The sequence below is a fragment of the Hippoglossus stenolepis genome, chromosome 18 (genome assembly GCF_022539355.2).
Source record: "Hippoglossus stenolepis isolate QCI-W04-F060 chromosome 18, HSTE1.2, whole genome shotgun sequence".
In the NCBI taxonomy this organism is placed as follows: Eukaryota; Metazoa; Chordata; class Actinopteri; order Pleuronectiformes; family Pleuronectidae; genus Hippoglossus; species Hippoglossus stenolepis.
Genome location: NC_061500.1, coordinates 19,460,069 through 19,478,244, shown reverse-complemented (window position 1 = coordinate 19,478,244; position 18,176 = coordinate 19,460,069). Strand labels below are relative to the sequence as shown.

Genomic DNA, 18,176 nt, shown 5'->3' with positions numbered 1-18,176 from the left:
GATGATGATAGAACTCTTAACCCGTTTTCGGATATGATCCCTGGAAGATGTCTGGAGAATTGGGTCCGGAATTTCTCCGCAATTTGCCTTTCATACATACATCCCCGCAGCATTAAGGTGAGGCGTGGTGCAACAGGCAGAGGCAGGACATAATGTATTTACTCTTCTGCGTAGATCACATGTTTTTGTTTAAAGCACATCGACACCAGTGTCAGCCCTTAGCACCAAAGCTCTCTTTAATCATCGTTGTCTTCTACATGTATGGCACTGCTTTTTCTTCTGGAGACATTTCTTTTCTTTTTTTCCCCTTTTTGATTCTGTCGCATGTTAGAAACATCACCACTCGTTTGTGGTGAATCCTGCGTAGGATCTCCTGCTGTGTTCCTACATCGGCTCTTCCTGACTTTCTGCAGACTTTTTACAAGGGTACTGGCTGAACAGAGTCCCCAGAAAGTATTTTTAGTGTTCTGTAGTGAATTTGGCAGTAAATATTAGCAGTGGTCTTAAGGCAGCATCGTAAGTGGTGAGGTTTCATACAAATCATCCACAGTCAGCCGTGAATGATTCAGTGGAGCACACAAAAGGCCTCTGCTAACTAAAAGAGGAAGTGTTTACTTCCTTGGTTCTTGTTCCTGTAACTGCAGAAATGTCTCATCTACTGTTCATTCCACCTCCCATAGAAGTCAGCACGCATGGGGCCAGGTTGCATTCACAAAACCAACTGCAGTAAGAGCATTGGTCTGATGATCTCTCATTATATTATACAGCAAATAGAAGAAAATATGTTACCCACAGTTTACAGTCTTCTGTTTTAAAGAAACACGATGCAAGATTCGTTCTTGGCTGTACTTGGCCTCCCCCTACAGATTAGATGTGTAATTCACTGTCATAAATATGAAGCAAGTGTGTATTAAATCACGTGTTTGGCTAACTTGACAGCTAAACCTTTATCGAGATGGGATTACGTGGCTTCTGATGATTTAATAGAGTTGACAGCTTCACCTACACAGCCCAATGTCAAGCAAGCACAACAGCACAAGACATAGCAAACAAGCAAAGTTAATGTCCTGCATCCTTTGGCCTCTTGGAAATATTGAAATATGCTCCGATAATCACTCTTATATTCTCTTCTTTGTTTTGTCTGACAATGTCCTCTTTGGTTTCTTCAGGGGCTCTGCCATGATGTGCAAACTGCAAGTGGCGAGCTAGTTGTCTCTTATAGCTAGCTGCTAGCTGCGGCTCTGATTGTTGGTGTGACATGTGTCGTAGAGCAGGTTCCAGCACAGTTCAGTTGTATAGTGCAGTTCCAGAAATCCAGGGAGAACTGTGGCAATGACTTGGGGTGGCTGTGGCTGAGGGGTAGAGCAGTCGTCCTCCAACCAAAAGGTCGGTGGCTCGATCCCAGTCTTCCCCATCTGCATTCCGAAGTGTCCTTGGGCAAGATACTGAACCCCAAATGGCCCATAGAAAAAGTGCTGCTTATAGAGTAGATGCACTGTATGAATAGATGAATGGCAAAAATGTAATGTAAAGCACTTTGATGGGTCATGAAGACTAGAAAAGTGCTATATAAATACAGACCATTTACCGACGTGACATTGTCCCAATTATAAGTCTGTATCATCAAAATTGTTTAGAAGTTGTTGTTTTTACGTATAAAAACAGCCTAGTTTTGTTACCTATACTATTGATATAGATCATTCGTAATTCTTTGTCGACTGACTTTTCTCATCGATAACTGCATTAAATAGACAATCCCACAGACGCATAGTATTTCCATCTCACTGCTTTGGTAGATCAAAATGCTCAGTATGGGATGCTGATCAGCTCATTATGAGGACAGCAGAAGAGAGAATAGTTTTATGACACATTAAAGACTGTTGAAATCCATTGAGACCCATTGTTTTTATAACTGAGCAACTGCACAAAGAGAAATTCCATTTGAATTTGAAAATGCTCAGTATTGTTCACTGATGGATCATAAGGGTGTTGTTATGACTTGCACTGTTTAGGAGTTAAGAACATTTGTGCATTAAAGCCTCATGCCGTAGTGTAAGAAGTTCTCTTTCACACACTCAAGACGGCATCAGTGCTCAGTGAAGTTGCTAACATCCTTTTCAGGAGATGCCTCTCTGCTTTCATTTGCGTTTAATTTAGACTTAATTGTGGCAGCAGGTTAGTAAAGTTGTATGGCTCCTGGTGCACCGATAAACAATAGTACCTAGCCACGTGGGCATATGGACATGGGAGTGAGCTCTGTCAAAATGTAAATACTGGAAATAAAATGGCGTAGCCACAAGGAGCCAGGGCTGCTTTTTGCTGGCACATATTCAGTGCGATCCTGCAGAGGTGTTTGCAGGTGAACCCTGGGCACCCGCCACTCATGTATGCTTGGTCCTGGTGTGGTGTTAATGAGCCCATGGAGGGGGTGCTAATTGATTCATTCTCCCCACTCTCATTAACACCTGTTCCCAGGGTAGCATGTATCTCTCCAGGTTCCCCGCAGCCTCCCATGTGTCCTCCTCTTTCCTCCCCACCATTGGACTCTGTCAGGGGACAGGTGGCAGGGCGAGTCCTAAACCGAGGCCAGGATCACACACTGAGGTGGAGGAGGACGGGACTGGCCTCTGACATTTTTTGGAGATTTGCTTATTGTATCTGACTTTGTGTGAGCTGTTGATTATGGTGTGTATTAATCCATGTCTCTCTCCCCAACCCCCACCAAACTGTGTTCACAGTATTCGCAGTGTGATGCAGAAGTACCTGGAGGAGAGAGATGAACTGACATTTGACAAAATCTTCAACCAGAAAATTGGTAAGTGTCAACATTTCTTTTATCGCATTAAAGGATTCAAGGAAATGCTGTAGAAAACAGCCCAGGTGTCTTGCTTGCATCTTCCAGGGCTTCCAACCACATGCACTGTGTTTGAGAGTAAAGCAAGTTCGATATCTGTGTTCAACAGTTCAATATAATGTAGTAATAATATTATTGCTGTTATTTTCGTCTTACTCCTCATCCAACACCTGTACTGATTTATCTGTAACAAGCCAATATTTATTGGTCTTGTTCTGGCTCTAATGATTTCTCTTATATTCTTTTAGATTTTAAATGAAATTTTAAATACTGGATGGATTGTTTTGAAAGTCGATGCACACATTAATTTGCAGCCTTGCAGAGCTGCTGCCATAGCTCTAGTCTTTTTAAATGACAGTCATTTTCCAAATTATATTATTTGTAACAAACTAACAATAATTGTCAAAAGGCTGAACTGAAACATGGTTGATGTTTGATTATTGTGCTCTCTGCACGCTGTTGTCTGCTCTTGGTAGACAATGAGACGATGATGGGAGGGAAAGTGCTGCTGTGTACAACAGCAAGTTGGTTCTGTGTTATTGTAGATAAACATCCCAGATCTGAATCAGGTCCCTCACTGTTTGCATCAAATAGTCTGTTAAATAGATTAGCAGTCTGTAACTTTCTCATGTGTCAGACTTATAATCAGCATTTTGTATCTTCTGCTGTTCATGTCATCTGCAGGCTGTTGCTGCCACCCAGAATTATGTCAGTGCACAAAAGAGTGCATGTCTCCACTAAGATGTTATTTGTTTTTGATTTTTGTGAATAAAAGCAGAATCCAAATGAGTAAAAAAGTATCTTCAGATATGATACTGTTCTCTTCAGTCACAGAATCAAGTGCAGTGTGGTTTTGTTAATGCCAGTGTTGCTGCTAAGTGGAACCTGAGCTATGCAAATAATGTGCATCCTTGTCTATTGCTATTCGCTCTGCCACATTGATCGCTTGTTGTCAGAGGTTCGGTGTTAACTCTGTTGCTATTGGTCTCAGTGGGATTTTTACCATGCTGCTGGTCCTGACATCCATACCCACAAAGCCAACTGGACAAAAGCCTTCATCACAATCAGCCACTTAAGTTTTAGCCAGACTCAGACTTTTTCTTTATCGTTATTGTTGCTTCAGAGTCATAGAGCACATTGGATAAAAAGTCTTTTCTCACTTTCTCCTGAATGTCAGGGTTTCTGAGCATCAGTATGGTGGTGGTTGCTCAGTAACCTTTCATACAGATACCTGCTGTTGCCTCTCCAGGCAGAGTTCTTGGCTGTGATCATGTGGCGGCTCTGTTTGTATTCCGTGTTAGCACTGTTGATGCAGCAGCTCAGTGCAGAGCGTCATGTCTTCCTCCTGCCCTCCAGACGGTAGCAGCGCCTCTGTGCCGACTCCTCCGAGTGTTTCCATTCTGAGCAGACAGGCTTTGTGCCAGAAGTTGTGGTGTACCAGGGGACCACAGCTGCCCTGCAGGCTTCTGCATGGTTTACTTACTGTTCTAGGTCTCAGCCCCCCCTGTGAGAATAGGCCGCGTTAATTCCCTGCCTCCTCCTCTTTGTCTTCAGTCCTCCCGCTGTCACACTCATTGCTCTCTATATTTTGTCTCTTTATGTTCAGTATCATCACTTCATTTCCTCTTTTCTAATTCATTTTGTGTGTGTGGATGTGGGTGCACACCCTTATGCTATACATCATTGTGAAACTAAATACTTAGCTTTCCAATTATATTGCAACACTTGATGCCAGATGATATATGTTCATTCTCCACAATATGCAGAGGACTAACCACACTATTCTTTTAATGTTTCAATTCTAAAATGTTTGATCAAATCTGGAGCTGAGATGAGATGATTATTGACAAAGAAATGATTAATGGTTTATGTTAGAAAAGACTAACCTTTTGTTTCCACCAAGATTTTGGTTTTTCACACTTGTTGCTGGATAATGCTGGATAATGATGTTTGTTATTGATTTATTTTGGAATTTTTCAAATTGCATTATTTGGACCAAAGGGTCACTACAGCTAATGATTGGTGCGTAGGGGGAAATCACCAGAGCATCCCCTACTGATAGATGATCGATAAGTCTGCACATTGTTGTTTGTAATAGTAGTAACACTACTAGTATTGATTACTTGCCCTGAACTCATTTAAACATGGGTATAACTGCGGACATAGTGCTCTCTTGTGGAAGGCTTCCACAGTGTTGCACTTAGTTGTTCATAGGACTAGTGCCGCAAATATATGTGTAACAAAGGAAAAAAAGAAGAGCCGAGATCAAATCCCGGATCTTTTCACCTTCGCACAGCTTTTCTCTGCGACCGCACCATTGCTTTGCTTTGCTCTTCTGTTCTCCCTCCTCATCTACTATCGCCTTCTGAGTGCCTGAGCAGGCCCCCGGGTTTCTGCTGGTCATTAGTCCAAGTCTCAGGTCTCATTAGCTTGTCTCCCTAGAAAACACTCGTTACCAGACCAATCAGTGCACCCCTGCTCCTGGGACTGGGACCTGGTAATCAAGAGACTGTTGTCTCCTTCCTAATTCCTGTGATATAGTTTATTGTTATCCATTAATGTTTGATTAATAATAATAATGATTTTGCTCCGATCAATACATAGTGACCCAGGTATCTGTCACTTTTTCCGTCAACATCCAAGCTGTGTTAGCGTTTGTATGGAGCAATCAACTCTGTGGTTGTCTGTTGGGTTAAATACTCCAATTTAAGATGAATTACTATAAGTTTACTTGCATTGCTGCCGATACAGATGCATCTGGAGGTGAACTCAGTTTAATTCTGATCTTCTGGTCTACAGCTTTTTCGTTCAATATGATCAGGTGGTTTTAGCTTTCTGTTGTCTTTATACTGTACAGACCTTTTTAAAATTACACAAACATTGCTAATGATGCATTTTCATCAATATTATTGTAGAAGAATTTGACAATTATTAATGACCATTGAGTCTGAACTCTTCGGAGCAAGGATTTTCTGATCAGTCTTTTAAGACGTAACTAAGAAAGAAAACCCCGTCAATCATTGGCTAGTAAATAAAGAAAACAGTTTGAATTGTCCTCATAATACTGCACAATTCAAGAACAATGCTGTGTCTTTATTGCCATGTCTTCTACTTGCTAAGCCGGTGATGATGTTAACATTTTAGCCTTAGTTTGATTCAGTGACTAGTCATCATGAGCATATGTAAAACCCTTTTACATGGCTCTTGTTTTGAAGGACTAAGATGGCGATGGAGTTGCCTCCATCCTGCTCTACTGGTTCGTCGTGCTTTTCTCGCTTGGACCATTAACGTAACAACAGATAGATCTGAGAGAGCTTCCGACCACAGACTGTGTTGCATTAGCCAGTGCGGCTTCAAGAAATATTGTAGTTGTGAGGCTGAGAGAGCCTGCATGCTGTACACATTTGAATGACAAAGTAAAAACAGACAACTGTCGAACCACCTGATTTTAAACTGTTTTAAAGTGTAACGACCACATGACCACAACCTGCCCAGGCAGCATTTTACAGACGGATCAACATTTCCAAATGGGACACAATTGGGACCAATTTCATGGGACGGACACTTAAGCTGTTTTCAGACATGACCTACGGGTAAGAGCCCGAGAATTGGCTATGGAGTTTACCCGCAGTTTGCTTTTCACACATGCACAACACAGCGGGAGGTTTTCTCCACAGACACATTAACAAAAGCAACAAATCCTCTGTGTTATTCAGGCGAGTGGTGGAGCAGCCGGGTGCAGCAGACAGAAGCAGGATGTGACATATTAACTCTGCTGCCGAGATCACATGATCATGTTTACAGCACCTTATCACCACAAACTCTCTTGACATCTTCATCTCTGTTCACTGGTAGATATTAGTTTTCTTTTAGTTTTTTTCATTTTTGCGACTGGCGTTTTAGAAGTGCCATCACCATGCATGTCTGAAAGAAGCTTTATGTTAAACTCTAAATGCCGCATTCAAATTGTTAAATTTATGGTCATCTGTAGAGTTATTGTGGCAGTTAACCAGAACAGACACTCTTGTGATTTAAATTCATATTGCATTTAAATGGATATTGACCCAAGTCACAGATTATGTGCATTTCAAACAGCTGGATCTGTACAGGGATACATGGGCTCATACAGCTCCAGTGGCTTTGTCTACATTAGATCTCCGTCATGATGGATCGGTTTCTGGTCCTGTCATGCTCTGAGGATTTAGCTTCAGAAGTGGAAGTCACTTTCAATAAACAGTTGACGAAGCTCGGCAATGCGTTTGCTCGTAGCGTACTTTGTCCTTGAGCTCAACAGGCCTTGTGGACTGTCATGACAACCAAGGTCAGAAAGAAGTGCTGCTGGAATGATTATCTACCTCAAAGGTAGAGAAACTAAAATTTATCTTGTCGTGTCTACAAGTGTGTTAATTGGAATGAATCCAGTCTGACAAATTTGCACATAAACGGTTATTTGTTCCACTTCTACATATCCATCCAGAGAGTGCACTTCAGTGTCTTTGGCAATCCATGAATTCAGCTTCCTGAGGGGGTGAGAGTCAGTGGCCTATTTCCTTAGCCCTTGTCACAAAGCCGAAGAAAGCTGTGTGGAGGAGATCCACCTGTCAGGCTATGAGTGGATTCCTCAGACAAAATCACTTTCAGGCAGGATGACCATCAGAGATTCAGTTTTCTTTATTTGAATGAGTCAGACTATTCATATTAAAACCTCAAAGCTGCACTAATCAATATGTTACATCAACAATGGATCATGTAATGTGACAAAGATTACCTGTAGTGACAGAAAAAGAGGTTGTTTCACATCTTTCATCGTGTCTGCTGGATGTGTGAATAGTGTTGGCCGTAGCATTATCGGGGGGGTGGGGGGTGTGTGTGTGTAACATGTCAGTGTTATGATTTGAGCTTGTTCCACTGCCCCCACTCGGCCCAAAAGTCAATGAATTCTGCTTAAAACAGTAATGCACCACGACATTCACTTTTAAAGTGACCTGACTATAAGCAAAGTCATTTTATTAGTACTTCCGCCAAGGAGTGTATGTTTTCATTGTCAGACGGTAGAGTTATGTCTCTAATTATGGTTCTAAGACCTCTGGCTGACCACCTGATGTAATATGTGGGCTTTAATAATACTGACCTGTGTAAATGTCCATATTTTTTGACACATTAGTTGAAATTAAAAGCTGAAATAAAACAATGAATTAATTGTGTTGATCGCTGGCAAGTGGCCTCGGTATAACCTTGATAAACCACCACAGCTTGTTCTGCTTTTTTACCATAATAACTTGATTGTCCCTTAAATTGGTGAATGGAATTTTACAATAGGTTGACTGAATATAACAAATTATTTCATTTCATTATGATATTATTTGCAGGGGCATGAAATCATTTTTGACGTCATTTTAGGATCAAGTCATCAGGCAGCGTCTCCCCTTTTCAGGCAGAGATAACAGTGAGTCATAGCAGTGAAATAGCATTCATGAAAAACTTTGTTCAGAAACAAACGACCATAGTAAAAAAGGAAAATGTGGATAAATGTAGTGTTGGAGGCAGAGAAAGAGAGGATCATTGATAAGGTTATCATCTCTGCCTCTGTCGTACATCTTTCTCTGTTTTTCTTCTTCTTCATTCTTTCCTAGTTTCACCATCTCTCGTCTTTCTCTCACTCTTTGCCTTGGCATTCTCCCTCTCCATCTGTCAGACTTCTGGAATGGATGATGGAGAGTTGTGTGTTGCCTAGTAACTGCGGTTGCCATGGGAACCTGACCAGAACTGCTGCATTTGCTTGTCGACGGGGAGAAATGAAATTGATTAAAGGAGGAATAAAATAGGTGATGAGAATCGGAGGGAGGAATCGGAGAGGATGTCTTTAAGGGGGAGCGATAAATGGAGAAACCGAAGGACCATCTCTCCGTTTTCCCTCAGAATGCAGCGTTTTCCAAGAGGCCAGGTTGTGTATGTCAACAGACTGCCCACGCCTCCAGTCCCTCTCACGTCTGTCCACTTATTCATCCCTAATGATTGACACCATCCTCACATCAGATCAATCTGATCGCAGTAGCAGTCACAGTGCAGTGATGAAACCATGTTGATTTATTTATTTATTTGTATTATTACTCCCAACAAGTACTAAAATCAGATGATTCTATGTACTGTGTATTTTCACACAGCAGCTATTCCTACACTGCTGCCATGTAATGGTAATTTTCTAAAGCCCTGTTTACTCTGGCCGACAACACCCATTAATATGATTACCATGTGGCTTTTGTCTTTAGTGTACAATTTCAATTCATGTATATTCTTTTAATCATAATAACAATAATGAACTTCATTATAGAACATCTGTCTTTCCCAAAATACAGCCCAAAAGCTTTGCAAAATCAAAAAAAGATCATAGTTTAAACAACAAATACTTAAAATACACAGTGATGCAGTAATGTCAATACCTGTAGGATATACAACACTGTAAGGTGTTGTTGAAACATTTTCTTTTCTGTAGCATGTGTTACACCTCCAGCTTCTGTCACTGATGTGTTTTGTCCGGTGATAATTCTGAGACAGTTTATACATACAACATGGCTTTGCCCCCATGCAGTTTTTAATGAAAAGAGAGATCATCAGCACAACTTTATGCAAAGAAAGGGGGGGGGGGAGCATAACATAGAATGACAGATGTCTGGAAGACCACATTGTTTGGTCTGTTCTCCAGCGAAGTTCAGTTTAATATCACAACTCAGTCTCAAGACTACAGTTTATACCAAAATGTGTAAGATACCTCTCTTGTAATAACATATAACAAACTGACTACAGTTTATAAATGATTGTGTCGCAGCAGCCCTGGGGGAAATCAGACCTGGGAGTTGCTCAAACCAAAACTTCTGACCTGCCAGTTCATTTCTGACTGAGGAAACACTGATAAGATCTAGAACAACAGACCCAGAACTAGATGGACCTGGTGGTGAGATGGTTTTGTCAACTCAAAAATGGCCTCTTTCTGTCAATATAATAATAAATCATTGTTGATAAACTGACTGAAATTGATAAGTAATCCATTATTGAAGTAACTACCAGTTGTAGAGTATATTATTATATTGAAATGCACAAATGATTTGGCTCCAAAATCTGTGTTTTCTGGATTAATTGATGCACCTAAACAGTCTATGAAATTTGTACCCAAATATCAATATAGTATTGAATAGGAGAGTGTATTATATATAAGCATATTGTCCCAGTCGCAGTGGATAAAGTCAATTGGTAGTTAATTCTGAAGCAGTCACTTCTATTGACTATATTTTTGCACAAGAACATATGTTGAGTGTGGTCATTGCTCTAGCTTCCCAGGTTAGAGAAGAGTTTGAGTTTTAATTCGGAGTTGGACAATGTTAATTCAGTGGACCTAAATGTCACTCGGGCTGATTAACAAGCAGTACATGATGATGTCTTATTTACCATTTCTCCTTTCGAGACAAATGTCAGTTTTCTGCTTAGTTGCCCACTTTCCAGTCTTTCTCCGACCCACACTATACTCCCATCTCTGTAGACTTTGGCAACTGGTGTGCATTCTTTTGTAGAAAATGGCTGACATCATCAGTTGGTGGCCGCATCACGTATATCACATGTGCAGTGACTAATAGCAATGGTCCCAAATGTGCCTTTACGTGCTGGTGGATGTGATAGAGAATTCTCACATACTAAGTGAAACTCAGCCAACAGTCCTGCAGACACTCTCCATATGTGCGTCCCCTTATTTTTTGTGTCCTGTGTGTCCACTGAGCCAATTAGGTTTAAACCTGACACTGTGTAGTCTTGGTTGAGTGCGTGGAGGGTGTTCTCACCTCTCAGACTAAAATCTCCATGTGTCCATAATTTAATGCAAACTAGTTGCATTAGTTTCATGCAAGTGCAGCGTGTTCACATGATGAGAGCTGTGGTCTTGTTTAGCATATTCAATTCAGCAGTCTTTGTAAACAGTCAAAGTTGTTCCAGGACAAGACATCCGCTTTGAAATTTGTTTTAAGTTTCGCAAACAGTCCCGGGGCGATGGAGTTAAGAGCTGTCGTGAAAGCTCCGCACCTGCCTCATTAAAAGCACTTTCACTGTCATTTTCTTTAGCTAAGGACTTCAAACCTGAACCGGTAATGACATTGTATAGCCATAAACAATGTGCCTGGGAAATTAGCCTGCTACAGCTTCTCCGTCCTTTTAATTAGTGTTTGCTAATACCATGGAACATGTGTTCCTGCTCTCCCGTGTGAAGTGCAGAAGCCTGGACAATTGCAAACTGAACGTGATGTTTAATGTTAGTTTTACTTGTCTGAGACATCTGATATTGTCTGTCACACCGGGCCTTACAGCGAAAATTATTAGACATTGATTAGTTGATCGACTGAGGAATTCAGTCTTTCTCAGTCTGTTTTCATTCTCAATCTATTCAAATTTAAAACTGTGCTTTGCATTTGCAAAGTTGAGATGTTTTCCAGTATTTTCCATACACTAAAGAGTAAAAAAAGTTGAAACATTGTGTTTGCTTAGTCTTCTGATAAATATTTGATGAGAATTTGTTTTTTACTTCAGCTCAGACCTCATGTTCAGGCTGTGGCAACAGGGTTTATCATTATTCAGAGATGTAGTTATACCAGCTCTTTAGACGGCAGATAACAGACCTCAGGGGAATAAAAACGTACCGTTTACGATGTGTACATATCCAGAAAAAACTGATTGCATGTGAGCTTAATTTATATATGCTCTGGTTTTCAGGTATCAGCCCTCTGAACCCTAAGCCGTTTCTGAGTGTTGTCTTCTTTTTTTTTTTTTGCCCCTGTTGCATATTTACCCCTGAAATGTCATAATTTAATGCCTGACGGAAGGAAATGTCACACATGACGTCAACATTATGGGGCGGCTGTGGCTCAGTGGGAACAGTGGGTGTTCCACTGTCAGGGTCAGTGGTTCAATCCTCAGCTCCTCCATTTCGCATGCTTGAGTGTCCGGGGGCCAATATACTGAACCCTAAATTGCCCCTCAGAGTTGTGCCGGCAGTGTATGATTGGTGTGTGTGACAGAACATGGGCAGCATATAGCACTGCTGTATGAATGTGTGTGAATGTGACTTGTATAGTAAAGTGCTTTGAGTGGTTGATAAGATTATAAAATCATCATATAAATGCATACCGTTCACCATTCATGAACCAGCAGAAGGCTGAAAATGTAGTTATAGTTTGTATTTGTGATAAATGGTGCAGTTTTGGCTTCCAGCTAGTAGAGTCCATACCTCTGCCGAGGCCCAACAGTCCTCTTATGAAGCTACGAGATCCCAGTCTTTATTTGGATGTGCACCAAATTGCAGACAGTCATAGATGCCAGTCCCCTAAACATGTCTGCGGTTTTTCTCATCAAGATCCATGAATTATTCTCCAAGAAATGGACAAAAAATCTTATAATCTTAAAGAAAGTGAAGAAAATGCCTTGATCTGCACCCTGATCTGGGTGTAAAATTGAATCGGTTCTTCTATGACCCATACCATATCCTTCCTCCAATTTTCTTGGTAGACAAATAAACAAACGCAGAGGGTGTGAACTTTCCTGGAACATGTAAAGCACTGCTGAGTGGCCTAATAATGGCATATCTAAGTATTCCAGATCATTCCTAAGATAACAATATATGTTCCTGGCTAAGATGAGCAGTAACTACACTGTAAATTAAGATATTCAGTCTCGGGTTTGAAAGGACAAAAGCAATGGCAAACAAGAATCACCTGTATGTTTTACATTATAGTGGGTTTATTTATGAAAGTGTGCTAGTGTTATATCAGAAATCCACCCTGTTTCAAGTTCAAATCAAATTGACTGCGGCGATTAGCATCTTTTCACCTGGCAGTGTGGGTCTTCACCCTCTGCTCATGGGTAGCTGCTGTAAGAGGGCAGAGCAAGAGAGCAGCGAGATCGGGAGAATACTTAACATTGTTTGCTAATCCTGATGTTGTGCTTGAATGAATATCCGTCACATTGTGCAGTACATGCACACGCACTCCCACACAAACACACTGTGGTCGGCTCGGTGCTGGCTCTCTTCCACCAGTAAAGGTCATTGTATGTATAATGCAGCACAGGCAAGTCTCACATGAGCCTTGAATAAGAAGAAACCTTCTTTTCCCTCTTTTACATAGATTTCATTGTAACAAAATGAAACAAATGGAAATGTTCATTTTCAAAGAACCTTTACAAATGTTGTGAATTCAAGTGAAAATGTATAACTGAAAGACAGAAGTAGTCACTGACCCTAAAAGGTTTAAGTCTCAACCACATTCTCATTTGTATTAGGTGTTTATGAGAGCTGATGTTGACTCAACATTTACATGTGGGACATAAGAGTAAATGAACCAGTGGTGAAAACATGTTTGGTGTGTACTTCCTGAAAGATCAAAGTTAAGATCACATTGTGAGAAGAAATGAGAAGATCAAGTACATTTCTGAAAGACTCAAATAAGTCTGATGGTGTTGACACATTTCTCTGAAAACACTTGGGCTCGGGTTCCTTGTAAGATCTTCCGGTTTTGATTGTAATCTACTTTTCCACTCTATTTTTCTTTTCACTAAACTGTCTGCTTCATTTCTGACAGATTATTGCCATTTTGATTTGGTTTAGAGACTTTTAGAGACTGTTTTTCCAACACCAAACAGATTCACATCATTTTCAGTATCAATGAGTCTGCCAATTTTATTCTGTCTAAAATATCCATCACAAGGTTTTTGTTGTATAGGACTAACAATTAAACTTGCAGATTTTCTATGTTAAACTACAAAAAAAGCAATTTAAAGGCTCAAATTATGCCATTAAAAAAAATAATGATTTGATAGATAATCAAACTAGCGATACGTTATGAGACTGAATGTCACAACTGTCATTTATCCTGCCATTCAAGTAAATCTGCTTCGGCAGGTTCAGCCTTCCTGCCCAACAACACTGCACTTTTTGTTGAAGCCTCTGCATCGTTACCCCTGCTGCATCAAAGCATTGTTCTCATTAAAATATAAGAGCTGACTGTTCCATGTCAACCTTACACTCAGGCTACATTCACAATCATGTTTTCATTTTAAAACCAAAATGATCTCTGACCAGGCGAGTTTTTCCAGCTCCGTGTCAGAAATAATCTCCGTCCATACTAACACACTGAAACCACATATCAAATGACCATTCATGTACACTTGGCATGTGCCTGTCAATACAAACAGGAAGCAGATTGTCTACTATGCAGTTGGTTGCTTAGTTACAGAAAAATTTACAAAACAAGCAGCAATGGTGAAAAGTAAGAGCTGGGATGTCTTTTCTTTGACAAAGGTAGAACTGTTACAGTCGGTAAATGTTAGCAACACTTTGCGTTCACCACTGGACGTCACGTTGTGACCGGAATCAAATGTGGATAACTGCATCATCATTTCTGATCGCCAGACCATAGACAATATATAAAGGTTAATGACATGATTGGTTCACTGAAAGTGAAGCCAAAGGGCCTTCATTCAGGGTGAAATGTCATGATTGACAGATGAGACAGACTCGCGTGTGTATCGGTGAGACTGCACAGACTCTGGCTTCAAATGTCGTCTTCAGGACACGATGGCAGAGTTCATAACCTGGATATTTAAGCTTCATTTCTTAAAAGTGGACCATATGGGCCAGACTAAAACACTGCCCTGGAGTTTTCAAACTGAAACAGGGCCAGCAGCGTTTCCAAAGACAATCAGTTGATTAATCCATGAATCATTTGGCAAAAAATTATTTGATTATTGTTTGTGTTGTTTTAAATAAAACTGCCAACATCCAAAGAAATGTGACCAGATTGTTTCTGTGAAGTCGATACTCATCTGTATCTGAGGAGATCCTGAAATATCAACAGTTATTAATGACTGATGCATTGTTAATGCATCCTGGCCGTAGTTTGAATTTCATCCTTCCTCCAGCAGTCATACCTGCTCCACAGTGAGGCCTAATGCTGCCTGTGATGATGGAAGACAGAGGCAGTTGTCAGAACAAGCCATTTCGCTATTTTTAGGCATTTCAGGTGATCTCACTAATGAGACAAAGCTCAGAGGAACTCATGTCTGATTTGAGCTGTGTGTGTGTGTGTGTGTGTCTGTCTGTCGTCTCTGGAAGAGACCATTTGTTGAATTAGCTGGGCAGTGTTGAAGTGTTCAGCGATTAAGGTTAATCCTTGAATCTCTGTGATGTAAGATCTGTCGTTTCCCCCTCTGTCCCTCTCTTAATTCCTCGCTCACACGTTCCGTCCTTGCTGTTTGAAACGTGTGTGTGTGTGTGTGTGTGTGTGTGTGTGTGTGTTGTGTGTGTGTGTGTGTGTGTGTGTGTGTGTGTGTGTGTGTGTGTGTGTGTGTGTGTGTGTGTGTGTGTGTGTGTGTGTGTGTGTGTGTGTGTGTGGGTTGTCAGTAGCACCCATTCTGCAAACAAGGATGCCCCGTGCACTCAACTGTGTACATATGTGTGGATGCATGTGAGCCCGTTGATTTGTATAAGCCTTTTAGTGTGGGCTTTGGAGCGGAGGGGAAATGATGCATCAAGTCTGGAGGAGCGATAAAGCAGAGGGGAAGACGTGAGAATTTACGATAGCAGACGCAAGGCCCAAAACAAATAGCTTGTGCAACTTAAAACTGAATCAGTGAGCCTACTAAATTGAAGCAAAAGCCACTTTTTCAAAGCAAAGAGGCTGTATGTCATGTAATTAAACAATTATACATTCTCAGAGGGTTGCAGAGGTCTTTGTTTGCCTCGGCTGCAGAAAGAATCAGGTTTAGGCCTTTCATGCCTTTCATACAAATAGAGTATTTTATTTTCTATATTTCTACATTTGCTCACATTTAAAAAGAAACTAACCTGCTTCTGCTTTAATTTGGGGCGTAGGCAGGGATTATTTCCATCATGTGGCAATAATCTTTCGATTAATCTATTAATTGTTTTGTTAGAAAACAGTAAGACAAATTTGTAACAGTTCCATGAAGTCAGAGGGGACAACGCCTCAAGCTTTAGGAATTTTCATGTTTTTGAACTGCCCCCAATATAAAACATACTGAGCTTACCATCACATAAGACTTAGATAAAGAGTAAGTTGAATGCAAGGAATGTTTTACATCTTTACTTAATTGATCATCAAAGTAATACTCGTCCACTTAACCATTGATCGCCTAATTGTGGCAGCTCTTCTGTTGATACGGACACGACAGTCCTTCCACGTTAACCCGTTGAAATGTTTCACTTAGGGTAATGTAGCTGCTGCTCAAAACCTATTCATTACTCTGTTGCTTTTATTAAGGCTGCAACGAACAGTTAGTTTCATTTCTGACAAATTTTGACTGATTAATAGTTAGGTCTCCTTTTCGGTTTACTATTGACAAGCAGGCGATTCTCACAATTTAGAAGCTTGAAAAGTAACATTTTCAGCATTTTTCCCTGAAAAACTTATTTAATTGATTATCAAAATACCTGCAGATTGCTTTTCTGTCAATCAACAGCTAGTATCACCTTTTGTAAGGATTTTCTTGTGAGTGTTAGCTAAGTTATTGTCAATGAATTGAGTTATTATGAGTTGACAAAGTAAAGGTCTTTCAATCTCTGTCAAATTGTGACTTTTGAATGACGATGCTGTTTGATTTCACCAATGTAGTTTTGAAGAATTGTTTTCTAAGATCTTGCTAAGTTTCATTGAAAGAAGCTCAACTCGTTGAACTTTACGTTACAATAAACGTTACTGTGTGAGCTGTTACGGCACAGATCATATCACACTTTCTTTTTGGCAACACAAATACCACAAAAATCAGACAGTAAATATAATTTTTTCTTTAGTAGATTAAAACAAGTTTCATCACAATACAATATGTAATAGATTCTTCGGACAATGATCAAATATCTGCAGATATCACACAATCTGCCACAATTCAATGCGATTCAGAGGCCGGCGATCAATATGTAACGATATGGCATGCCCGTTTTACACAATCAGGTTATATGAACTCAAAAAAAGCATCTTAAGTATGATTTGACAATTTTGAATCTAGCGTTTACTTTAACTCTCCCTTTCTGCTCGGGCAGTCGTCCTGATGCTCCAAGAATCAAATCCACTGGCTGGTCGCGCACCTTCCAACTATTTACACTTGGCGTGCGCTGCGTGCAGCTAAAACATACTCAAACACGGATCAGCTCGAGGCAAGAGACCGTGAACAGGTCCTTCTCTACAGACATCTGTATGATCCATCAAAAATGCTATTAATGAAGGAGCACATAGATTGGTTCAAGATGGCTCCTGGAGGAAGATTAAAGAGACTCTTGGTAAAGACAAGACATTCTGCTAGAAACTGCGGAAAAAGAAGTTCAGGCTAACGATTTAATCTATTGACTGATGAAAAGAAAAATAATTGGCAACCATTTCGGCAATCAATCAATAATTTCTGTCCAATTTAAGCAAATGATGCAATAAAGTTGGGAGAATTTACCACATTTCTAGTCATTTGTTGCAATAAAACTGACTACGTTTGGGCTTTGGACAAATGGTCGTGAACAAAAGGACACTTAAAACATCTCCTTGAGCCCTGGTTAATTATTATTTTCATTTTACACCACTAACCGACATTTTACAGACCAAACAACTAATTGATTAATTGAAAAACATTTCCGGCAGCCATACTTCTGGTCTCCTCTTAAGGAGAAAGATGCAAGTTGGCGGGGATTTAGATCGTTCTGACAATCACTTATATTGTTCCTCTCATGTCTTCAAACATCTCTTTGGTCAGGTCAAGTCTGTCGTGCTGCACTCGCAACACGATGTCTGCTAGGGCCATCAGGAAGGTTAGCGGGAATGACGAGACCTGTGATCAGTGTCAAGAGAGATCTTGTTAGCCGTCTATTTTTGCTAATACCTGATGTTAATCAGGTAAAGCCACAGAGCGTAGTATTCCATGGAAACACGAGGTGCCACTGCGGCTGCTAAGCTCAATGCTCCTGTGTCTCTTGTCTCTGTCCCCTTGATCTTTCTTGTCGCCACATGTAAATATGAGGGGAAATGTTTCAGGCACTAAATAGGAGTCAGGGGATGTCCTCTCGGCCAGCAGCTTATAGCCAATAGTCAAAAGCAATTACCATGGCAACAGTGCTTCTCATCTCTGCAGGCAGCATGGATGCATTTTTATTCCCTGCTGTCCCGCCTTCCTCTTCCTCAGATAATGTTTCATTGAGCATGGATTTGTGACCTATCATGAGATTTGTATCCATTGTTAGTGTGTTTGAGTGCAACCCAGAGTGTCATTTTCAGCCAATAATGCCTGGTGC

General features: G+C 40.5%; 1 protein-coding gene across 2 annotated transcripts in view; it reads left to right on the top strand.

Moving 5' to 3' along the window:
* grk3 (G protein-coupled receptor kinase 3) overlaps positions 1 to 18,176 on the top strand; it is a 60,732-nt gene that overhangs the window by 10,625 nt on the left and 31,931 nt on the right. For both annotated transcript variants that reach the window (XM_035184271.2, XM_035184272.2), the window contains exon 2: positions 2,739 to 2,815. In XM_035184271.2, coding sequence (XP_035040162.1) covers positions 2,739 to 2,815 — 77 coding nt within the window. The remainder of the gene's footprint in view (positions 1 to 2,738; positions 2,816 to 18,176) is intronic.